This window comes from Nuphar pumila, chromosome 8 (assembly GCF_984573655.1).
Source record: "Nuphar pumila chromosome 8, dmNupPumi1.hap1.1, whole genome shotgun sequence".
Classification (NCBI taxonomy): domain Eukaryota; kingdom Viridiplantae; phylum Streptophyta; class Magnoliopsida; order Nymphaeales; family Nymphaeaceae; genus Nuphar; species Nuphar pumila.
In genome coordinates, this window is record NC_143256.1 from 125515490 (window position 1) to 125540747 (window position 25258).

The window sequence follows — 25258 nt, forward strand, 5'->3', positions numbered from 1 at the left end:
CAGAGAAAGAAAGTAAATAATAATAGAGAAGTTTTGCAACTAGTTCACTCAGTCTTCTGCCAAGGATTCTAGAAAGCCAATACCGACATACATGTCAAACAACTTGAAGTCACAATATAGTAAAAACTTACACCAAACTTTAAAAAGTGTCACAAAAATCATATATCATCCCTATATAAGAGAATGTTATCATACCCACCTAGCCAAGTTAATGGATTGGTTTTTGGGCCTTGTTTTGTACTATGATACAATAAGGGTCCATGAGCCACTTGGGCCTTGTAATGGGGATTTGGGTCACAATGTAAGACTCCAAGATGTATTTTCATCATCTTTTGAATGGAAATTATTGCCTTTGACCTCGCTAGCTTTAGAGAGTATTTGGCTCAATTGCTTGCAATTGAGAGTTTCCCTGCATTTATCCCCCTCATCCCCTCATTCCTAACTCTCTCCTCTCATTTCCAAGCTAGCCGATCCCCCATAGCCTTCTCCTACATTCATCTTTCCTTCATTTTCCCTAATTCTCATAATATAAATTTATCAGAGAAGCATGCCATTTAGGTAGCATTATTGGCCAGCATAACAAGATCCAACTCATCGTTTAAGTTAAGGCAGAAGTTTTTGAGTGGGTAAAGGTGTGCTCCAAGGTGGATCCAAGTAAAGGTCTATGGTTAGGTATGCATCTGAGAGCAAAGGACAACCCATTTGTTGTCCAAGCCTGGGTTCATCCCTCAGGGCATAAATATTTCATAATCAATTGAAGCTTAATGCAAGCTTGGCTTACACCAATTATGTTCTAGAATGGCACAAAAAAATTATGAACAAGAAGTTGCATCTTTGATCCTACTGTATTTGTTATGAATCCAACCAAGATTTACATATATACAATATGGATCCAACAATATGCACCAAAACCTGGCTTCAATCCAAGTTGCATCTTTGACTTATGTCACAATGACACCCCAAACATAAGGTGTGAAATTTGATGTACGACGTGTTGACACGTACCACACAATGTACGTCATGAATCCTGGTGGATATGGTGAATGGCTTATGTCCCAATATTTTTTTTTTTCCAAATAGCATGTATCCAGATAAAGAGATAGTGTGTTGGAAATAAATTTAAAAATCAACAATACTAAAAATGTCAGTCTGATTTCTTTTCAACATTTATCACTTACCAGCTGCCTTCAAAGCCATATGTGACTATGCCAATTACAAAAACGATCCCGAGTTGCAAATCCCATTTTGAAATAAAAACTCATAATCAAAATGTTTTATGAGGGTAAATCTGTAATTAATAGTAAGTATTTATCAGTGATTGATAAGACAGATTTTAATCATTGTCACTGTTATTAAACTAACAAAAACATATTACAAAATTTCCACCTTATTCAAAATTTCCATTTTATCTTTTAAAATTAAGAAATATTATGAAAATGCCATGTATATATATATATGGCAACTCACTAATAACTTGACAACTAATAATTTGCAAGTAACAGATTAATGTAGCATAAAAATGTTTGCCTTATATGCATGCGAATCCGCAACCACAATAATTTCAACCACTTCTGCTTTAAGTTAATCTTTCACAAAGATACTGTAAAAGCGCTAAATTTCGGTATATATTTTTGTTACAAAATAGTGCAAATAAGTTCACATCAAAAACCACAATATCTCAATTTTGGAATTGCTTTTTAGTGTAAGTGCAATTCCCCATGTTTGCAAGCATTGATTCCGATGTCTTTTAGGTGTACTTCCCATGACTCCCACATAAAATACTCCCCTATGTACTGCTTCAAATGGAAAAGAAGAAAATCCATAGGAAGGCCATTTTTTAATCATGAGGTGAGGCACAGGCACGTCTATGCAAATGATCCAGGAGTGCATAATTATGCTCAAAAACCTGTGTAGCTCAATTCATTGTTTGTGTCTCATAACACATTCTTTCAGCAAAAATCATACAACATGCTTTGTGCTTCTCAACTTTATGGCTGGGAATTTTTGGATCCTACAAACCAAATTTTTCCTAACGAAAGGAAGCAGACAATGCATCATATTTCTGTTGAGTGTTTCCAACAAGAAAATATGTGGGTTTCACAGTAATGGTGCTCCAATTCAGTAATCGATGATCTGGCCATAAATATTTCACTGATGGACAAGAGACAGGTTTCCACAAACTTAAATGTCATATTCACGTGTCACATCAGGATTTTCTCTGTATTCTGATTCCCTTTGAACTAGAAACTTACAAGAAGAAATGGAGATAAAAATATTCAATTTTCTCATGCCATGAAGTGGAGAGGGAAGGGTAGCGTTTGTACCAATCATCCACAAGAGGCATATAGGTCCTTCCTAAGCAACTCATCATATTTTCAAACTAATATTCATCAGTTCAAGGAATTCGTATTGGTCTCTAGCAGGGTAACTATCCCCACCATCAAATTTTGAACGGAGGCTGGTAACTGAGCCGAACGAACTGAACAGGGCATGTTGGGGCTCGGCTCGTTTATCAGTTTAACCGAGCTCGTGACTAACCAAGCCAAGCTCCAGCTCTAGCTCGGCTCATTCCTGAACGAAACGAGCTGAACACGAGCTTACTCATGTAAAATAATCCATGTTAAATATTAAATAGAATCCATTTAATGTTTATATATTACACTTAAAATTACATGTATTTTATACATTAAACATAAAAGTTCATATTGTACATATAATCTCCTTGCATCTTTCTCTTTATATTTATATTCTATGCATTTTTTCTTTATATATTACACTCAAAATATATATTTCATATAAGATATATTCATATTTTATCTATATGAGCTCACCCGAGCTGAGCCGAACACCCTATGTTCGGGGTCGACTCATTAACGCTGAATGAGCTGACCATCAGCTAGCTCGTCGGTAATACAAACCGATCACGAACGAGTTCATGACCAGCCGAATTGATCTGAATCACGAGCTGCTCAGTTTGTTTGCCAGCCCTGTGCTGCTCGAAAAAAGTGAACAGCCAGCCAACAATGTTTTTACACCAATGAGATCAAATTTGGAGGAAAAGAAAAGATACATTGAGAGGAAGAGAGAGAAAGAGAGTTTAGCCCTAAACCCTAGGGCTCACCGATAAAGTAAAACAACAAAGCAAGAGATCAAAATGAGACGAAGAGGTCGCTTACTCGTGGCAGTTGGGTAGAGAGTTTAGCCCTAAACCCTAGGGCTCACCGAAAAAGTAAAACAACAAAGCAAGAGAACAAAAATGAGACGAAGAGGTCGCTCTCATTTGCAACTCACAGCTTACCTTTCTATGTTCGGCTGCTTATACAAATGAATCTCATGCCATCCAACCTATCATGCCCCTAGGGTTTAGCTTGTCAAGTCTTTTTTTTTTTTTTTTAAACTGGGAGAAACTACCCCAGGATCATAGACCTAGTTGCGCTGGCTCTGCATGTCGTACTTACAATTGCTGTCCTGGCAGCCTAAAACTTCCAGTCTATTTAAAAGTCAAAAATATATATATATATATATATATATATCATCATCGCCTCTCTTAAGCTTGTGAAGAGTCGCATAAGTGGAGTTTCCAGTAAACCCTAGTTTGAACTGGTCATAAATCTCGTTAATCCTCCAGAAAAATTAAAAGTGATGTTCCCCTAAGAAAAATATCGGCCTATACAAGAAAAATATATTACACATTGCAAAATATCATGATAAAGCACAATATTTTGAAAATACTATCATTTTATCTGCCAACCGAAACCAGATTCTGTTGCCCATAGCATCCCAAGTTGAAAGGACATCACGAGTTCAAAATTTAGGGTGCACCACCTTTGCCACAAGGCCGAAACTAGATATATACCCTGCTGGGTACGGAGAACAAGAGTTTTACGCCAACAGAAGATGCAGCAAACAGGGCGGGCCAACGACCCATACCTTTTGGAGAACAATAAAACCCGATTCTGTTAGTTTCTTAACAATATCATCCTGACTATGGCTTCAACTTTGAAGTTCTTAATTTGTGTTGGGTATACAAATATGGATCCGAGACCCAGCCTGATTCGTGGCAGGGAAATGCCAACCGAATTAACCGCCCCTCTTGGTTCGAGCTTACTCCACGAGTCTACATGGTCCAGCCTATAGGATTCTTGAGTTGAACCACATTACAACATGGTGGGAAACACTTGTTTCAAGGGGAATCAGGTGATTTTGGAGGTGCATGTCTAGAAATTTATTAATTAAAATTATAATTTTTAATTAAAAATGTCATCGAAACACTCACTTAAAATATGCTGTTTAAAAATAATTTTTCAAATAAATAAATTTTTAAATAATTTTACCCATTTTTTTTCTCAAACAAAGCATTACCTTTTACTCAAAATTAAGAGAAAATGACTCATATTTTCCAAAACTTTTGATACATACCCACTTTTTAACTGTCACAAAAATACGAGCGACGCATGACAAGATCTTGAGATGCGATATTATAATAAATTCTCTGTTGTTAAGTATAGCCTTTGATTAAAAACCTCAAGTACAGAAGCCTGGTAACTTAGTACAGAAGCCCGGAAACTCATTCAACTTTAAAATCACATGCAAAATACTGATTTTCTGTTCTTGTCAACTCAATCAAATATGAAAAATAAACACGCTGATGCAAATAGCGTGTGTGCTCATTACCTGTACAACTTTAATCTGTAGCAATCATATGAAAACATGCTAACTCAACCATGAGATCCTAAAATTATCCTCAGCAGTCAAGGTGCAAAGAAAAGTGGTTGGAACCATACCTGCATGACATGCAATAGTTATAGGAGAAGCATCAAAATATTGCATGCACGACATAACAGGCTTTCTTTGTCTTAATAATCTCTTACCTGTCACAGCAACATCCAGCAGTAGAATCTTTAGTAAAAAGGATTGAACTTCAATCATCCTTTGTTGAAGGTCTCATGCAGCCACAACATGAAGCCCTCTTTTGCTGATAAATTCCTTTCCCACCATAAAGATATTCCCTCAGAGAAACTCTTGCCCGTTTCTCGACAGCCGTCAAGCGATGAGCTTCAGATGTGAGCATGTAACTGACCCTCTTGTTCTTCTCGATTTCAGAAGGCACTTCTATCTTGTCAACTGCCACCTCTCTCTCTACCTGTAATTCTGAAAAGCCATGATCATTCTTGTCCCTATGCACTTTGTTTGTTGAAAACTTGCGGTCGGCATCATCATCTGGTGATGTAGCTTTCGCTGATGTAAGGATCTCATTTTCATGACTGCAGTCCCTTTCAGCAGTTTCCCACAATTCCAGCATTTGTTCATCTGCTTTGGCGTCTTCCCTCCTGTCCTTTCCAAATGAACCAGCAACACTTCCATTGAATGAAGAGGAAACACAAACATTATCCAGTTGAATGTCTTTGGTTGGAACAACATTCTTGGATTTCTGGGTCTCAACTCCATCTTCCTGTTTCTCCAAATAGCCAGAGTTTGCAGCTAATTGTTCCCTCTCATTCTTGTCTCTGATCGATTGACTGAGCTCACTTAGTTCTATTACCAATCTTTCAACAGTCTTAAACTTAAGTAGCAGCTCCTGCAGCTCCAGAACTCCTTTCTCCTTTCCAGAACTCTCCAAAGCAGATTCAGGATCCATATTCATGATATTCTGTTGATCATGCAAGCCAGCATCCTGAAAAATCATGCACGGTTCTTGTCAGAAGCTTTAGTTAATAGTTACCATTCATTTAATATTCATTTTTTTTTTCTCTTTGGTAATGGTTTGGGGTGAGGGGCTGCAAGGGCAGTGCGTGGAGTGGCTTGTAGTAAATTAATTCCCATGATGAGGTTGTGACACAAGAACTTAACTATTTCCAGGCCACTCAAGGGATGGTTCAGGCTAAAACAGATACAGGACAAACTAAAACTAAAACAGTAAAATTTGAATAATATATTGGATTTAGAGATTCAACTATTGTGACAATTTTTTTTATATTTAATTTAGATAGTGAACTATTGTGACATTTTTTTTTCTCTTAATATTTCGCAAAACTTACGAATATCTATTTGTTTTCAGTGGTCAGTGTCTACCTTGATAATAAATGCATCGCAGAATATTAAAACAGATGGCATAATTTCAACACCATGTTTGGATAATATTAAAGGAGAAAAACATACGCTTGCGTCGTGAATTCCTGAAGCACGAGTCCCTAATGCTGCTAAACAGTGATCTTCAAGAGAGCACATGCTTTCTTTCATAGATGATACGATGGATAAATTTTCATTGGATCTGACACTCATTTCTTCATTTAATTCTTCTAGCTTTGTGGCTTTCTTCTTCAATTGATCAACTTCCACATTGTGGGAAGCAATGTCATCGACAAACTTCATGGCCTGACGTTGAGACTTTATGTCAACACACTCATATGCTCCAACTAATTCATGCCACTTTTGCTTAATCACTGTTTCATGGATGACACAGCTTTGAAGATCATGATACAATTTTTCTGAGCTTGTCTGCCATAGCTCAATCTCTTCCACAATTGCTTTTAGTTCAGACTTCAGATACTCTTCTCGGAGTTGGCATTGATCAATTTCCTTCAGCAGTTCATCAGATTCCACTTTTAATTTTTCCTTCTCTTCATGAATACTCTCCACCTCCTTGCCTTTCTTGACTATCTCCTCTGCCAAAATGTTTATGTCATCAAGAAACTTCATGGCCTGATGTTGGAACTTTATTTCAAGACTCGCATACGCTCCAACCAATTCATGCCACTTATGCTCGATCACTGTTTCATGGATGGCACAGCTTTGAAGATCATGAAACAACTTTTCACAGCTTGTCTGCCACAGCTCAGTCTCTTCCACATTTGCTTTTAGTTCAGACTTCAGATACTCTTCCCGGAGTTGGCATTGATCAATTTCTTTCAGTAGTTCATCACATTCAAGTTTTAGTTTCTCCTTCTCTTCGTGAATACTCTCCATCTCCTTGCCTTTCTTGACTATCTCCTTTGCCAAAATGTTCATGTCATCAAGAAATTTCATGGCCCGATGTTGAGACTTTATTTCAAGGCTCTCATATGCTCCAACCAATTCATGCCACTTTTGCTTGATCACTGTTTCATGGATGGCACAGCTTTGATGATCATGATACAACTTTTCTGAGCTTGTCTGCCACAGCTCCGTCTCTTCCGCACTTGCTTTTAGTTCAGACTTCAGATACTCTTCCCGGAGTTGGCATTGATCAATTTCTTTCAGTAGTTCATCACATTCCAGTTTTAGTTTCTCCTTCTCTTCATGAATACTCTCCATCTCCTTGCCTTTATTGATCATCTCCTCTGTCAAAATACTTATGTGATCAAGAAACTTTATGGCCTGATGTTGAGACTTTATGTCAAGACTCTCATATGCTCCAACCAATTCATGCCACTTTTGTTTGATCACTATTTCATGGATAGCACAGTTTTGAAGATCATGATACAATTTTTCTGAGCTTGTCTGCCACAGCTTAATCTCTTCCACATTTGTTCTTAGTTCAGATTTTAGATACTCTTCGCGGAGATGGAATTGATCAATTTCTTTCAGCAGTACATCAGATTCCAGTTCTAATTTCTCATTCTCTTTCTGAATAATCTCCACCTCCCTGCCTTTTTTTACTATCTCCTCTGCCAAAATGTTCAGTTGCTTCTCCAATGCCTCTTTGATAAGTTTAACTTCATGATATTCCTTTTTGATGTTTTCAAAGTCTCCAACAATCATATAAATTGTTTGAATTTTAGCCTGCAATTTGCGCAGCTCTTGTAGCCCATCTTGCTTATCACCACCCTTCTCCTCATTTCCTTCACAATCTTTGCCTGTATAATTATAGTGATTTGGTCCAGCGTCCTGAAAAGAAAAAGAAGAATTAGGTCAAAATGTCAGCCCATTCTAACTGAACCTTGCATGTCTATAACTAAGAATCTACAAATAGATCAACTTTTCATCATCAGGTTCGGCATTGCAATTTTTATTATCCATGAAACAACTCAATGGTAAACAGTATTAGTGGAGACTGAGAAGCCTTAAGGCCAGGTCAGCTCACTAAGCCTGCAAGATTTATAAAAAAGAAAATTCATAAAAGATATGGACTAACCCAATTCAAGTTGGACAAACACCTCACTAGTGTCAAATGAGCATGACTCAGTCAAGTTATTACCAAACTCAAATTGGGTGAGGATGATTATCTGCAGACTTCTAATTAAGAACCTAGCCAAGTCAAGATGGAGAATCTAATAGCAGACAACAACAACAACAACTACGCCTTCATCCCAAAACAATTGGGGTCTGCGATATGAACCAAAAAAGAAAATCATTCTGGGTCTTCCACATGAATCCTTCTCCTCCAATCATTTCTATCCAATGCCATGTTCTCGGTGAGGTTCAAAGCATTCATATCCTTTCCTATCACCTTCATCCATGTCTTCCTAGGCCTACCCCAACCTCTTTTAACTAATATATTTTCCCATTTCTCCATCCTTCTAACTGGAGCATCATTAGGCCTTCGCTGAATATGTCCAAACCACCGTAAACGATTCTCTCTCATCTTATTTTCAATGGGTGCAACGCCTACCTTCTTACATATCTCCTCGTTCTGAATCTTATCTTTTATTGTATTTCCACACATCCATCTCAGCATACACATCTCAACTACACTCATTTTTTGAATATGATGTCTCTTGGTAGCCCAACATTCCGTACCATATAGTAAAGCGGGCCTAATAGTCGTCCTATAAAACTTTCTCTTCAACCGCAATGGCATTCTACGATCGCACAATACTCCAGTTGCACTTTCCCATTTCATCCACCCAACCTTTATCCTATGATTTACATCTCCATCAATTTCTCCGTACTTTTGAATGATAGATCCCAAATATTTGAAACAATCATCCACCGGTATTTCTTGCTCACCAAGCTTCACTACACTCCCATCACTACTTCGTTGCTTACTAAACAGACATTCCATGTATTCTGTCTTACTCTTACTTAACTTAAAACCTCTTGCTTCCAATGTCTGTCTCCATAATTCTAACTTAGCATTAACCCCAGCTCTAAGCTCATTCAATCAAAACAATATCATCAGCAAACAACATACACCACGGCACATTTTCTTGAATTGATCTCGTAAGCTCATTCATCACTATAGCAAATAGGAAAGGGCTTAAAGCATATCCTTGATGTAACCCAACCGTTATAGGAAAATTGGTTGTCACCCCTCCACAAGTGCGGACATTGGTTACTACTCCTTCATATATATCCTTAATTATACTAATGTACTTGAGAGAAACACCTTTCTTCATCATTGTCCACCAGAGAACGTCCCTAGGTACTCTATCGTATGCCTTCTCCAAATCAATAAAACCATATGCAAATCTTTGTTCCTCTCTCTATTTCTCTCAATAAGTTGTCTAAGAAGATGTATAGCTTCCATAGTTGATCTTTCAGGCATAAAACCAAATTGATTCTCCGATATCATGACAACCTTCCTCAACCTAGACCCAATCACCCTCTCCCAAAGTTTCATAGTATGACTCATGAGTTTTATACCACGATAGTTTGTGCAATGTTGTATATCACCCTTATTCTTATATAGAGGCACCAAAGTACTCTTCCTCCACTCATTAGACATCTTATTTGTCCGCTAAATCTTGTTAAAAAGATTTGTCAACCATTCTAAACCTTTCTCTCCCAAGTATTTCCAAGCCTCGATAGGTATACCATCTTGGCCAACTGCTCTTCTTGATTTCATTTTCTTCAAAGCCTCTGCAATTTCTTTCTTTTGAATCTTGCGCATGAAGTCACGATTCATCTCATGAAAAGGAATAGAGAAGTCTCCAAGCTCTTGAGCATGACTTTAATTAAATAGCTTATCAAAATAATCTTTTCATCTCTCCTTAATCTCCTCATCTTTGACTAAAACCCTTTGCGTTTCATCTTTGATACATCTAACCATACCCAGATCCCTCGATTTCCTATCTCTCATCTTTGCAAGCCTATAAATATCCTTCTCGCCATCTTTGGTATCCAACTTGTCATAAACCTCCTTATATACCTTATCCTTCGTGTTCCGAACTACTTTTTTAGCTTCCTTCTTTGCTATCATATACTTCTCCAAATTCTCATTATCACGACTCTTACTTAGATTTCTATAACACTCTCTTTTAACCTTAATAGCTAATTTAACATCCTCGTTTCACCACGATGTATCCTTACCTAGCGGTGCACCGCCTTTAGACTCACCCAATACCTCCTTAGCCACATTTCTCATGCCACACGCTATCTTATTCAACATTGATTCTGAATCTTCCTCGAGACACCAATCAGCTTCCTTAACTACCTGCTCTACAAACATTCCTTGTTTAGCTCCTTTCAGTGCCCACCACTTAATTTTAGGATCTATCATATGTCTATCCCTTTTGCGGCATTGTCTAATTCTAAGATCTAAAATTAAGACTCTATGTTGTGTAGCTACACTTTCTCCCGGTATAACCTTACAATCGATGCAACAACCCCTATCTCTCTTTCTAAGTAGGAAAAAATCTATCTGACTCGTATTAACACCACTTTTAAATGTTACTAGGTGAGACTATCTCTTCCTAAACCAAGTGTTTGCTAAGATCATATCATAGGACAAACCAAAATATAAAATCCTTTCTCCACTTTCATTTCTTTCTCCTATACCATAGCCTCCATGGATACTCTCAAATCCATCCCTACTAATGCCTACATGCCCATTAAGGTCACCGCCGATGAAAAGCCTTTCTCCATAAGATATCCCTTGTACTACTCCATCTAAATCTTCCCAAAATTGACGCTTAATGGAATCATCTAAACCTACTTGAGGTGCATAAACACTAATAATATTAATAATATCCGAACCTAATACTAATTTAATAAGAATCTAATAGCAGACGTTCAGGCAAAAGAATACCTCTGGAGTGCTTCGTTGAATCCTCGTCAGAGCAAAGCAGTGATCCTCAAGAGATATTATGCTTTCCTTCAGAGATGATATGAGGGACAAATATCCAATAGATTCAAGCTTCATTTTTTCATTTTCTTCTTCCAGCAAGTCATTTTTCCTCTTCAATTGATGAATCTCTCTGCACTTGGAAGCATTTTCCTCTAGAATCTTCTTTTCCTGTGCTTGTGAATATTCTTTGAGACTCTTGCATGCACCAACCAATTCATATACCTTTTGCTCGACTACCACAGAATGGATGACAGACACCTGAAGTTCATAATACAACATTGCACAGCAAGCATGCAAGAGCTCAATTTCACCCATGTTTCCTTTCAGCTCAGTCTTCAAATGCTCCTCCTGGATATTGAGATTATCAATTTTCTTTTGCAATCTATCCAATTCCAACTTTAACACCTCCTCCTCTTCATGCATGTAGTCAATTTTCCTGGATTTATTGGCAATGTCAATGGTTAATTCCATGATATCTTTCTCCAGTGATTTTTTCACTGTCATTATCTCACCAGATTCCTTCTTGACACGTTCAAATTCTCTCATAATCTCTTCTTGCTCACTTTGTATTTTTTCCAGTTTCTGTTCTGCATCAGACAACTTCAGTTCTTTCTCATTCAGTAACGTCTGTCCAAGTTCAATCTGCTGTTTCAACTGCCCACATGCATTTCTGAATTTAGCAACCTCATTCTCCAAAGACACTGAACAACTTTTGTACACTTCCAATTTCTCAACCAATTCTCTGAAATGTGAATTCTCCTTCTCTAACATTGTTAGCTTTTCAATCATTACTCTGGCCTCCTCCTTGAGCTTGTAATTAATTCCACTGATGTAATCTAAAGCTTCATTAAGTCTTCTTATCTCCATTTCCTTATCAGTGTTAAAAGTCTCAAAGATCAAAGCAAGATTCCCCAGTGACAAGGTCTCATAAAGAATAGCATTGTTTTCCTCTTCTAACATATGCTTATGTCCATTCAAATCAAGAAGATCCTTTACAAGAGATCCATTCTCTTCACACAACTTGTGATTCTGATTCTCTAACGATCTATTCAACTCTTGAGAGTCGGACAGTTGCCTACAAGTGATGCCTATTTCAGTCTCCAGCACCTTTTCCCTTTGTTCCAGAGAGAGCACCTGCTGTCTCAATAACTCATTAATTTTTTCAAGCTCATGCTTTCCACTTTGCAAAACCATCATTTCCTCTGATTGTGCAACAGCCGTCATTTCAAGTGCCTTCTTTTTCAGAAATAGATCAGACATTTCCAGCCCCAACTGCTCTAGTAAAGCACTAGTTATTGTGCTCTCAAAAAACAATTGTGCATTTTCATTTTGTGTAGTGACAAGTAGGGCACTCATGGCATCAACTCTGCTCCAAAGGTTATGAAAAATTACTTCAGTCCCAATGTTGTTGGGGGAGCCGTGATCAATATCTATATTGAGTAAATATAGCAACTGCTCTATACCGGATGTAAGCTTTAGATTTTGTTCTGCAGTCAAAGAATGCTTGTCCAGAATGGATTCTAATTGCATTTGTTGTTCTAGACTCTTCTTTTTCAATTCAGAGGCCAGTTTGTCAGCATTTGATGAGATCTCTTGATATTTCTGGCATTCAAATGAGAGATAGCTATTTGTTCTGCACATATCAAGTACAATACATTGTAGCACAATGATTTCGATTTGAGCTCTAAGGGCATGATCTTCTTCGTCTTCTAGTTTGGCCTTTCTCTGTTGACTCTCTTCTAGCAGAAATTTTATCTTGGTTTCAAAATTATTCAAGCGAGTACTGCTAGACTGAACAATGCTGTCACTTTCTTTTCTTTCTAATTTTAAGCATGTTTGGAGCTCCTCGATCTGATTAAGCATCAATGCCTTCTCCTTTTCCAGAGAAAGACGTTTTTCTTCAGCTTCTGCATTCAATGTCTCCAATATTCGCAGAGTTTGCATCACGTTATCAACCTTGGCAGCTAGATTGCCCTTCTCTTTTGTAAGGACTAAATTATCCTCCATAAGAGAATGGAAGGATTCCTCCAAACTCTTCATTTTTTCTCCGAGAACTTCGAGGTCATTGTTTTGATCTGACAGTGATTTTTCCAGTAAACAGTTATTTTCAAAGACTTCTTCCATATTTTTCAGATTCTGACACATAGCTGCATTTTCTTCATCATTCTTATTACAGATCTCCTTCAGAAGGTTGTTTTCATCTTGCAAATCTTTAATTGATGACCGAAGACAGCCTGAATCCAACCCTACTGACTCTATTTGCTCTATCATAGCTTGGTATCTCCTGTTCAAGTCATTTCTTTCCCCTTTCAGGAAGTAAAGTTCTTGCTGTAAAGCATTCCTCTCATCAATACAAAGTCCAACTTCTTGTTGCAGATTCTTTATTGACGTTGCAGACGACATGTTCTCAGTATTCAGGCTGTTGTTTTCTTCTTTCAATCTAACAGTTTCATCCTCCAAAATTTGGTTCCTGTGCTCCATATCCTTCAAGAGATGCATTCTTTGCTGAAGTTCCATCATCAGAACTCTATGCTGTTCCTCTAATTGGGAGTTTAGTTGCTCCATAGATTGAAGAGCTGTTTCACAGCTCATTGATTGCAGGTGCTCTTCTTGCATTTGAATCCTGAGTTGTTCCAACCAATAATGCTCTCTTTTAAGTTCTTCTTCTTGCAGTACAAGCTTTTGGCCCAGATTATCCACCTTTGACTGCAGAGACTGATTTTCTCTCTCTAGCATCGTAGCTCGCTCTTCAGCACTCTTGAATCTCACAACCCCCTTAAATATATCCTCATTTATCCTACTTATTTCTTCATGTGCATGAGAAACTTGAGTCTCCAAATCGGATATTTTCTGCAAGGAGTTCTGATACTGTTCCAGAGACTGCTGATTTCGAACCATAGTGGCTTCATGTTCCTCTCGTAATTTAGAGAGTGCCATTTGCAGATCATGAACTTCTGCTTCTGTTTTTCTTAATTGTTCTGCTTCTGACTTAATTTGAATCTTAGAACTCTGATTCTCTAATACCACATTGGTACCAGAAAATAGCATGTCTTCCTTGTTCTGAACTTCTCCTTTTTGTAGATGTGAAGCTTCGTACTGTGTCCCTCTGTCTGGGATCTCCACCCCATTTCTTTGGCGAGCACTTGCCCTATTCTGCAGTTTCAGTTCAGAACCCTTCTCTTCACTCTCTTGAAAGGCTAGACCTCGTCTTGACTTACCATCTGCATATTTATCATTTTCTATACCTCCTCCAGATTCAGGAGTCTTCTTATCTGAAGTTGGATTGAGTAGGAACATCTCATTGAGCTGTTTCAACCCTTTTTTGCCCGTTACAGCAACGTTTTCTTCAGAAAAAGCTCCATTCCTCTTGACAACTGGAAAGAGTGACGATGGTCCTAAAGAATCCTTCTGTGAATCATCTGAATCAAATAAAGACCGTACTGGGTTTGTTACTTCAGGTGTAATAGGTTCACTATCCGTAACAGAGGAAGATCGAGGAGAATCTTCAGACAAGGGAAATGGAATTTGATCTGGAAATGCTTCCGCCATCGTCCGATGAGCTTGCCGAAGTTCACCAGTCGCGTGGTCATATCTTGCTCCCAATGCACGGTATGCTCTGTAGAATTCTTCAACCAGTTTCATAAGCTCTGGCCTTTTCTTGTAATACATCTCTGCTCTCCTTGCAAAGGAATCTGCATCTTCCTCTATAATCTTGATCATTGTTTTGACTTTTGCATCCATATCTGTCTCAGTGATGCATCCATTCAGTAAATGATTAAAAGAATATGATACATGCATAGAAGGAAAGAATCTAAATGATGTCAAATAAACATCCAAAAACAAATAGAAGTTAAGAATTCATATAAAGTAAAGCATTTAATCTGTAAATTTTGGGTTTCAGGAAAATTATTTGGTCCATAACTTCGTATAAGATTATGATTGAAGGTGCAGGAATGTAGGCCAGTGACAGCCAGCATAAAAACTTAGTCACACCCTATGATTATGAACCAATATGAGTTGTTTTTATGCAGGAATGTAGCCCGTGGAATTAATTAATTTAATCCAGCAATGATGCTAAGTCATGCTAGAACCACTTGCAATGTCAATTGTTCTAAGATGTTTGAAGGATATGGAAAATTTCAAAAGACAGAAAAAACAACCCACCTGTTCAGTTGCAGCTCTACCAGTTATCTGCTTAAATGCACATTTATCTAATTTCCTTTTATGTCACCACAGAATAGAAGGAAGCACAAACCAGACATGTCATGTGCTACAGGAAAACTTGGATTGTACTTCTCCCAACTTAAACTAGGCTCTGCCCTCTACCACTAAGCTGCCAGATGACTAAGCCTAATGCAGTGGCAGCAATTTTGCTGCTATACCAGTGAATCTACAACAGTTTTCCTTCCATAAGTGTGCAAAGCACACAACATTAGCCCAAGAAGCATATCGATGTTGCTTATAGCAGTCATGAACAATATACTACTTGTCTTAGTTAATAGAAATGATCAAGTGCTTGGAGCATCTGCAGTAACATGCTTGCCAAGTTGTGGGAATGGAGTTTGGAACCGTCTGGCCCCTTCTCACCATCTGATATATGGAATTCGGAGGAAAAATTATTGACACTTAATCATGAAATAATTGGTGAAATTTATTAGAGATAGGAATTGAAGTCACTTGTTAAGTTATTCAATGACAAGAATGTGGCAATGCATATTACCTCAGTCCTATACAACATATACAAGTTGACTGTCATTTTATGAGAAAATGTTTTCCCACAAGAACTTTGCTCCATCTTTCATTAGATTTGAAGATTAATTTACTTTTGTCCTCATCATCAGGACTAGAAAAAAGAGAATTCTACAGAGCATACCACATGCATTGGACGTGACAAGCTTACGATGCTAATTCCTCAAAACGCATAACCTTATAAGCTAATGGCAACTTTTTAAATGAAGAATACCTCAAGTTGCAGACGCCGTTGTCACATAGATCTCGAATCATTGATCACATGAACAAACTATTAAAGTGTTCCATAGAAGTGAAACAAACGTCCATGTTCCCTACTCAAAGAAAACCTCTCTTTTTGGCCCATTTCTCAAAACAGAGGTCAGTTCTGGAGATGGGAGTTGATACAGGACAAATAACATAACAATGCCGTAGGAAACCCAAATACATAATGCAGCACCAATTCAGTAGTTCATATGAGAACTTCTTTGTGCAAGAAGAAAACCAGTAAGCAAATTAAACTTTTAAAGATTAGTTCCCGGAATTTATATGTAGATTACCCACGACCTCAGAAAAGAGTCTCCGCAGAACTGTCCAACAAATGAAACAATATTGGTCACTTGCAAAAAGTAAACTTGGACATGAAGTTAAGTAGCAACCAGGAAGACTCATAAGTCGTTAACACAACAAAAATTTCACTGTTTCAATTCCTACAGTACACCCTGTAGATATTTGATCAGATAACCCAAAAAACGCAATCCTGAGGCATCTCCTTAGACCAAACAAAGATAACTAAACTACCCAGAAAAGAAAACAATGATTTAGTCAAGCATGAGAAGGCCACCCTTGATCTGGTGTTAAAAAGAATTGCATACACCAACTGATGTCCTTAGACTATAACAACTGATACAATATGAATGAAAGGAAAGTAAGGAAAACTCTTTACCTGTGAGGTTTTCTTGAAGCCATTTCGAATTCTTCGTGCTGACATGGCTATCCCACAACCACGAATACGATCGGCTAGGATCAGCATGTAGCATGGCTACTCTCACCCCCAACCAACAATATTTGTAGTATCGCAACAGATCTCAAAAAATGAAAAAAAAATCTTTGACAGAACGAATCCCCACTAGAAAAAATCGATTCAGAATTTCTCAACAGGAGAAAAAAAAGGAAAGGAAAAGGAAAAAGAAACACCCATATTGGGATAAAGAAAGAACCGATCCTTCACTCTCATACCAATAAAAAGATGCCCACAAAAATTTCCAAAATTAAAACCCAGGAAAAACCCAAAAAAATTAGGGAACACCAACAAACATGAGAAACCCACAAAGGTTTTGAATCATCAAAAAGAAGAGAGGAAAGTGGTAGCCTGGAAACAATTGGTGGTGGGTTTTTAATGGGTAGCCATGATAGATAGAAGGGTCAGCTTTTTCTTTTCTTTCACTTTTTAGGCCATTAGAGAAAGAGAGCAGGGCGGCATTTTTGCTGAGTGGATCGTTCCTGTGTTTTAAGTACTGTGAGCAGTCAAACGGCCAGAAATAGAGCAATGTGAGGCAGCGCCCAAAGGATTAAAATTATAATAATGGTAATTATTCAATCAATAAGTAAAGAAGTAGGATGCGTGTCAGAAAACTCTATCATGCTAACCAACATTTCATTTTTGTCCTGGGATGCAAATTTTCGGTTTTTTTGGTGGCTTCTACATCGCTGAGAGAGAGGGATTCTTATATGTCAGGGGCAAGGCTTTAGAAAGATTCTTCATTGGTTCACATCTCCAATCTCTCTCTCTCTGTCTGTGGTTTCTCCCATTGTTTCTCAATGTATTACACAAATTGCCATGGAGTTTGAAGAACCAAGTACACTGATAAGTTACTATTGATAAGGACACCACTTGCACAGTTTTCATTTGACAAATGGAACTGCTTGCCTTCCTAATAACTTCTAAGTGAATCACCACGTGTGGTTACCCATGTGGTCAGCGGGGTCCTGTGTCAAGCTGAAGTCGCAGCATCGATTCTGGCTAGCACATGGGGGCTGCCATTGCTTTATCACGGTTAAGGCTGGGTGGTCGTGTCCACAACCCGAGTCTTACCTGACAGGGAGAAGAGCCCTTTAAGTGACCTGGTTCTCGGTGAAGGTTTTTTTTTAGTCATAAAAAAAAAATCTAACTGAAACACTCAAGCATTGAATCTCATAAACCCATAATCATAATCTCATGGTTGAAAGAATGAAATTTGACATAGTTTGGAACTATATGAGCCTGTAGGCAAGAATGGCGTGAACCCAATTGAAAGATTTGAGCAGTTCTTATGACAAGTTAAGGGTGTTCACGTCATTTACAGCCTGACAGTTATGAGATGGCAATGGAAGGTAAGGATATCATCGGTATTACATATTTTTATAGGGGTAGTTAAGTAATACGAGCAACCTGGATCACGTTGAACGTCTCCCCTCGCTAACTGAAAGTCGGGCGGTGCCGCCTACCAAAAGTGTCTGACGACGGTTATGGAAATGCCTAGAGTGTACTGGACTTTTTATTTAATGACAAAGATAGCCTAGAGTCTGACCTGACCAAGTGGGTCCAGTATCGACCTGACCATTCAATGATGTTTGGCTTCTTGGCGGTGAGGCTGGGTCCAAGCGGAACTGAACCCTGTCTGCTGTAGTGCTGTCGTCGTGATGGCCTGACGGACCCGGTCAGGTTGGTTGGTGTTTATACAACATCACTACCTAGATCCGTCTGTATCTAAGAAAATGGATCTGGTTCTTTCCAGATCCAACTTGGGTGGCTTTTTCATAATTTACTCTAAAAATAATCTTTTGACTTTATCATGATAAATTAGACCTTCAAGGTTACGCAATTCAGGATTTACATGAACTGGCTCCAATAACAACCAGTCGGGTTCGGCTACCTGATCCGGAGTGCAAGAAAATAAATCCCAAACCCGATCCATATAATTTAAGTGACATATAAATATGTCACGGGGATACGCCATTTTGATGGCATGTAACGTTTTTTTTTCTGCAAAATCTCGTTTTTCAAAAAACTCGCAAGAAATTGAAAAATTTTCGTAAATCTTGCATTTTTTTCAGCAAATTCTCGGCAATAAAAAATTTAATTAAAAAATATAAACAAATTTTATAAGAAAATATTAATAAAAATTATTTAAAAATAAAAATACATTTTTTTCATGATAAATAACCGTTTAAAACGTAAATATCGTGTTTAAATCATGGTATTTATGTTTTTTTCATAAATCTTGCGATATTTTGAAAATCTCGCGAGGAATTGCCATTTTAAACTTTCAGGCAATTTCTCGTGACATTATCATGAGATTTTCATAAATCTGGCAATATTTGTCACTATGGTGTGTCCTTACTCCCTCATGCACGCTCGGACACATGCCCACGGACACTGACATATATAAGGTGACATTTTAATATTATTTTAATAAACATGTATTTTTAATATTAAAATATCAAAAAATAATTGTTAATTGATTAAAAATTAAAAGAATTTCATGAAATCGTATCTTATTTTCCAAAAGAAAAAATTGAACTTGTGAGTCGAACCACATCATGTAGTTGTAACATAGCATATATAATGTATATTTTCACTAAAATACAAATGCAATACTGGGTCAGCTGGATTGGGGCATGCATGCAGGTAAAATTATGTCCCAAACCCAGGCCACGTGTTACTTGGAACAGTTTTGGGTCACCCAAATTATATTTGTGTCTTGTATTTTTCATGCCCATACCCAGGAATTCAGGTTCTTGTCGGATCTGATCCAGTATCCAATGCAAACCCAAATTGACAGCCCTAAAAGCTAGGTTAGGTCCACACATACTTATCTGGCCCAGCTCAAGCTCAGCCAATCAAAGGCCACACTTAGAACTCTCTAGAGCAAAGTCGGTCCATGGACCCAACCCACTTAGTGAAAATCTTAAAGAAACATAACCTGGGTGGTCTTGATGAAACCATGCAATATAGGTTATGTTGAGAATCAAAGGAGCCGCTAAGTGCCATGGCTATTTGACACAGCCAATCACATGACAGCATTTCATGTGAGGCCTGTACTATGTAGCTGTGGGCCCCATGCAATGGGGTTATGTGATTGGCTAGTGTCACATAACCATAGCACTTAGCCACTCTTTTGTTCCCCGCTCATAGTGTTGTGGTTTTCGCCTCTCTTCCTGTTTGGGAGCAGTGGTGTTATTGAAACAATGTGTTGGGACTGGTGAAGGCGGGGCACAATACCATATTCACTACATCGATTTTTTTTTGGCAACTCCATCTCTCAACATTAGACATTGGCAAAACGATATTTTGGTAATAATTGCAAGGCTCCTAAAATAACCATAGTGTTGTAGTTGTTCTCTTGCGACTTACAGTGTACAATTGCGCTTAGAGTTTGTTTTGCTTTTGTTGAGTCTGATGTAAGCTGCCCGGTTCAGATGAATCAATACCCCGAAGGGGCAGCCCATATACTTGAACTGTAATAGCCTGCGGGCAAAATTGTGAATGAAGTAAATGCGTTGAGCTTTCTTTTGTTCACCCTCGTTGTGATTGCTTCTTGTGATTGTAATTTATCTTCCTCTATTCTCTCTTGCTCTCTGATTACAAGCTTCCGCGATCGGCAAGCAAGCTGACGGGTAGGCTTGCGGCGGTAAGGAAGAATCGTCGTGCCGCGCTAGCCCATTGAAAGAAATAGGCCCGTGACAGCAGTAAAGTAAGCATGAATTGAAGCAATCCATTGCATCTCCATCAATAAAATGGATGGTTATAATTATTGTAATTTAAAGGTCAATGGCTAAGAGCATATAGTTAATGCGTGGAGCGGTCATACCTGATGCATGCCTACCAGGCAGCTCTAAATCTTTTGAATGCACCTAATATTTGTACTTAATATCTAATGCTAGCATGAAAATCCAACGGTCGAATACCCTTTTTTGTGCTCTGACAGATCATATTTTGTTTTGCTATGAACCAGAGCTATTTAAAAATAGTTACCGCAAAAGCTTACAGAATTGATTTTTACTTTTTAGTCACCAAAAAATTTTGTTTATTGCTTCAACAATCCTCGAGGTAGAGAAGCAGGTTTCCACCATTGTTTCCATAAAATTCCTTTTGAGAAGCATTGTTATACTAAAATTTTGACTGCAAATTGAGTACTAATTTAACATTCTCTTATTGGAAAAAGTTTAATCCTAGACTATGCTTTCTTATGTCAAGAAGTTTTTTTTTTTATTCTCAAGTGTCTCATTAAATAAAAGGAAAGTATTTTTTTTATAGGCAAGCTGCGGTTAGGCAGACTCCTACCAGGTATACAACTATATCATTGGGTTTTGGACCTGCAACATCCTAACACAAGGTGACATGCAGCTGCTCCAAACAGACAAGTGGAGCCCCATTGGTAAATAAAAAATAAAGTTTTGCCACTGATTGAAAAACACCAACATTACCACTAGGGATGGGAGTGGACCGGGGTAACCTCACCCCGTTTGGACTGGGGATGAAGGATATGAAACAGGGATGGAGGCGGAGACGAAGGTTAAAATCCATCCCCATTCGGGGATGGAGGCGGGGATGGACGTACCCTTTTCCCCGCCTCATCCCCGTTTGAACCGGGGATGGAGGACATAAAACAGGGATGGAGGCGGGGATGGAGGTTTTAATCTTGAGGCGGGGTGGGGGTGGAGACCTTGTCCCCCACCCCGCCCCTCCCCACTGCCATCCCTAATTACCACCGTGGGGTCGCCCGCTTGGTCAGCAGGGTGGTTGTGAGGGTGCTGAGATAAAGGCAGTGAAACAAACACCATGGCACATGGGTGTATTCGTAGTTTTCAGAGGCGGGCCACATAAAGGCAGGGCAGTCGTGGAGCCCCATTTGGGGTTTTTCTCGGTGAGGGTTCCTCATCGTTAAAAAAAAACAATATTAGTCCCACCATTGCGTTTATGAATCCTTAGCCACCAAACCAATCTAATGTTAGATCGGATGGTCCAACACAACCAATAATCTAATATTTGTATCACATGTTCTAACTACCAAACCTATCGCTTTCACGTTCTGCATTGGATTCTTTAGCAGTACTGAACCAGCCTTTTTGACCAGTAGAGCTTAGGGGTGTCAACGGGTCAGGTTTGGTTCGGACACAAGAGAATCAGACTTGGACCAGATTTTATCAGGTCCAGACTCGAGTCTAATGGGGTCCACTATAAAAACAACCATACCCAGACCCAATAAGAACTGCATGACTTAAACCTGGACCGTACCCTGTAAAACCATGTTTTTTTTTATCATTTTTACATTGAAAAATTGCAGGTCTTAATCGGAACTCGGGTCAGGTCTGGGTCTGGTATAAAGTTTCACAAACTATACTCGGGTCTATGTATTAATCAGACCTTCAATTCCGAACCCAGGTCTTAATCGGGTCTTCTTGTTTATCACCATACTCTGACCCTGTAGGGTTTGGTTAGGATGTAAACCAGGCCCGTTGATACCCTAGTAGAGCTGTCACACAGACCCTTTATATGTTGTCGTTCATTCTACCATGCAGATAAATTTTTATTATTTAATTTTATAAAGCAAACAAGAAAGCATATAGAATATTATCTAAAGGTAGTCGACACGACTTGGCATTGATCCCAAAAGATTTGTTTTCTATTACGTAAAACGCTTCCAAACTTTTGAGGGGGAAGTATGAAAAGCAATGAAATATAAAATTGGATGTCAAAAGAATATGATATTGGATGTAGTTTTCTTTGGCACAATTGTTTAGAAGTTTTCTGCTATCTTTGAGGGTGATAGACATATTAATAGATATGTTAGAACTCCATGGCCCAGAATCAAATTTCTAATCTGAATATAGTTTATTAAATTTGAGATTAGCTTTTCCCCTTTTATGTGATAATCAAGTTATGAGATATCTCTCAGCTGGATTCAAATCTCATGCACTTATTACTTAATTTAGCTAATAAGTGCATGAGATTTCCAACTTTTTAGCAGTCCATCTATCATGTTTCAACTCCCTTAAGCTGCATATATAAAAGAATAGGGAAAATCCTACAACTTTTAAGTGCTTAGTACTTATCAGTGCGGGTGCCTTTCACTGGTGGGCTGGGTAAGGGCTTGGGTGTCGGTGAACTTTGTCATAAAAAAAAAATAATGAAATAAGGATGCCAATAATCAACTTACGGGTTGGGTTTGGTTCCGACCCAGATGGAACTAGACTTGCACTAGGCTTTTGGGTATGGTATTGGGTCCAGATCCGAGTCTAATCAGGTCCACTATAAGAAAAGCCATACCTGGACCCGATAAGAATTACATAAACCAGACCCAGACCCAGACCCAGACCATACCTGGTGAAACCATATTTTTTATCATTTTTACATTGAAAATTTGTGGGTCTTAATCGGAACTCTGGTCAGGTCTGTGTCTGGTATAAAATTTCGCAAACTATACCCGGGTCCATGTATTAATCAGACTTTCGGGTCTGGACCCGAGTCTTATTATTTATTACCATACCCAGACCCTATAGGGCTTGGTTCGGATCGGGTCCAGGGAAACCCGACCTGTTGACACCCCTACTTTGGGTCCAGACCCATGGGGGTCAAGTGAATATCCGACCAATTGACACCCCTTCTTGGAATGCAGCAATTCCTAGTTACTTGATGTCATAGTGCATGACAAACAAATAAAATGGCAATCAGACGGTTGGTAACTTCTCATGAGAAATTGAAAATCTTAAATTTTCTTGCTTTTCTATTGGCAAAATAATTATATTTTAAAAAATATGTAAAAACTAAAATTAAAATATAAGCATTTTTATCCTAATATATTGCCAATAAAAAAAGTAAATATGAATTCTTGAAATACTGAAAATGAAAATACAACACTATCCCATGATACATTGGCTGTTTGAAATGGCTATAAAGAACGTAATATTTGTCACTATGATTGACACTGAACATGCTCTGTTTGAACTTTTATATGGGCAGATATGTGGTCTAACCACTCCACTCGGCTTTCTTGTTTAGGGAAAACCCATCTTGTTCACCAAGTTCATTGGCATAAAACCCTATTTATTCCTTTTTTTTATATACTTACACAGAAAAACTACCTTCAGGGTTAGAGACCTAGCCGGGCTGGTTTTCGCTGTCCTAACAGCATAAAACTCTGCGGGCTTATCCCTTGCTCCTATGTCTCCCTTGCTCACTAAGGAGTACACATGGCTTTAACCTCACACTAAAGGCCAAAAGGCTATGAGTTTCCAATTGTGATGTTCCTTCAACTTGGTGACATTCACAAGTTAACTTACCTTATGGAGAGTCTCCATTTTTAGAGGATCATATATATATATATATATATATATTCAACCCATGCAAATTAATAAAAAAAAAAAGGTAAAAATGTTCCCACTAGCTAATTCTTCTCATTTATTCTCCAAGTTAAAACTTATATAAGACTCCTCTCCATGACCAACAACCAAAAAGTCCAAAAAAAGAGTCCATTTGTGGGCATCCACAAACACAAAAAGGTTGGTCAGTTATGATTTCCACCCATGCCTGTTCTGAGGCACTCATTTTTGTGAGCAATATCCTAGAGGTTGAGACCACCACAATGAGCCAAGAAACCGAAGATGATGCTCCTACGAAACAGCTGTCCTCCACATGTTGGAACCTATCTAGGGTTGTGAACCGGTCAGATCTAGGCAATATTGAGTTTGATTTAATCGGATCTGAGTTAATTGGGTTCAGATTCAAATTCAAAGAAAGATCAAACCAGCTAAAATTGAATTCGGATCCAACTAACTTAAAGTCTCACATTAAAACTTATTTGTATTCAGATTCTAGTTGGATTCAAATCTTAGTCAGACTCTGATTCAGATTCGGATGCAAAACTCAATACCGAGTCTGAATCTGATTATTACTTTGGCTACTGGATCCGACTAATCGGATTCAAATTCAGGTTGGATGTCAGTTAATATACGATTCATTGACACCCCATACCTATACTAGGCTCAATGAGTTAAATTAGTGACCTATGTAGTCTGCAAGACTTGTGGTTAAAGATTTATTCTATAAACTAAACCTCAAGACACACCAAAAAGGAAGAAATTTTAGCATGAGCTAGGTCTACTTTTTGTCTTTGATTGGCAGTCGGCTTCTTTGTGCAAGAACTTTGGGATAACGTGGAGGATGGGATGACCATAGTCGGGAGGAGAATTGAAGGTGTGGCCTGTTAGCACCAATGAGGGCTCCGCTCCGCTTGTCTGGCAGGAGCACTTAGTGCACGTCACCTTGTGTAAGGACATTGCAGGTTCAAAACCCAATGGTATATGGTTTGTATAACTGGTAGGGGTTTGCCTAACCCCAGCTTTCTCTGTCGAAAAAAAAAGGTGTGGCCTGTTAGGTGGACAAAAAAGATAGCCTGCGGAAAAAGGAGGGACGCAAGCTGAAATGAAAGGGCAGGAAGCCAAGTTGGCTTTTGTTTCGTTGTAGAAAAAACTAGTCCAGCATTATTGGCGTGCATGTGT

At 38.4% G+C, this 25258-nt stretch overlaps 2 protein-coding genes across 2 annotated transcripts; both read right to left on the reverse strand.

Annotated features, from left to right (window-relative positions):
- Window positions 1-4549: 4549 nt before the first annotated feature.
- On the reverse strand, window positions 4550-5668 carry LOC149830633 (uncharacterized). Its single transcript, XM_090016651.1, has 2 exons — window positions 4872-5668; window positions 4550-4784 (listed from the first exon to the last, which is right to left on the reverse strand). Exon 1 carries the CDS (start codon window positions 5642-5644, stop codon window positions 4922-4924), a length of 723 nt encoding a protein of 240 aa, XP_089872777.1. The 5' UTR covers window positions 5645-5668; the 3' UTR covers window positions 4550-4784; window positions 4872-4921.
- Window positions 5669-5845: 177 nt separating this feature from the next.
- Window positions 5846-16812, reverse strand: LOC149830634 (protein NETWORKED 1D-like). The gene is made up of 4 exons (XM_090015501.1): window positions 16662-16812; window positions 10949-14730; window positions 6160-7866; window positions 5846-5881 (listed from the first exon to the last, which is right to left on the reverse strand). The coding sequence occupies exons 1-4, from the start codon at window positions 16753-16755 to the stop codon at window positions 5846-5848; spliced, it is 5619 nt and encodes a 1872-aa protein (XP_089871627.1). The 5' UTR covers window positions 16756-16812.
- Between the last annotated feature and the right edge of the window lie 8446 nt (window positions 16813-25258).

Bases quoted from the DNA above. Each gene is read 5' to 3' on its own strand.
- LOC149830634 (XM_090015501.1), bottom strand. From the start codon at position 16,755: ATGCTACATGCTGATCCTAGCCGATCGTATTCGTGGTTGTGGGATAGC. The intron at 7,867-10,948 runs GTATTCTTTTGC...TTTTCTTTTCAG, and splicing joins TTCAACGAAGCACTCCAGAG to GACGCTGGACCAAATCACTA. The intron at 5,882-6,159 runs GTATGTTTTTCT...TATCTGTTTTAG, and splicing joins CAGGAATTCACGACGCAAGC to CCTGAACCATCCCTTGAGTG.
- LOC149830633 (XM_090016651.1), bottom strand. From the start codon at position 5,644: ATGAATATGGATCCTGAATCTGCTTTGGAGAGTTCTGGAAAGGAGAAA.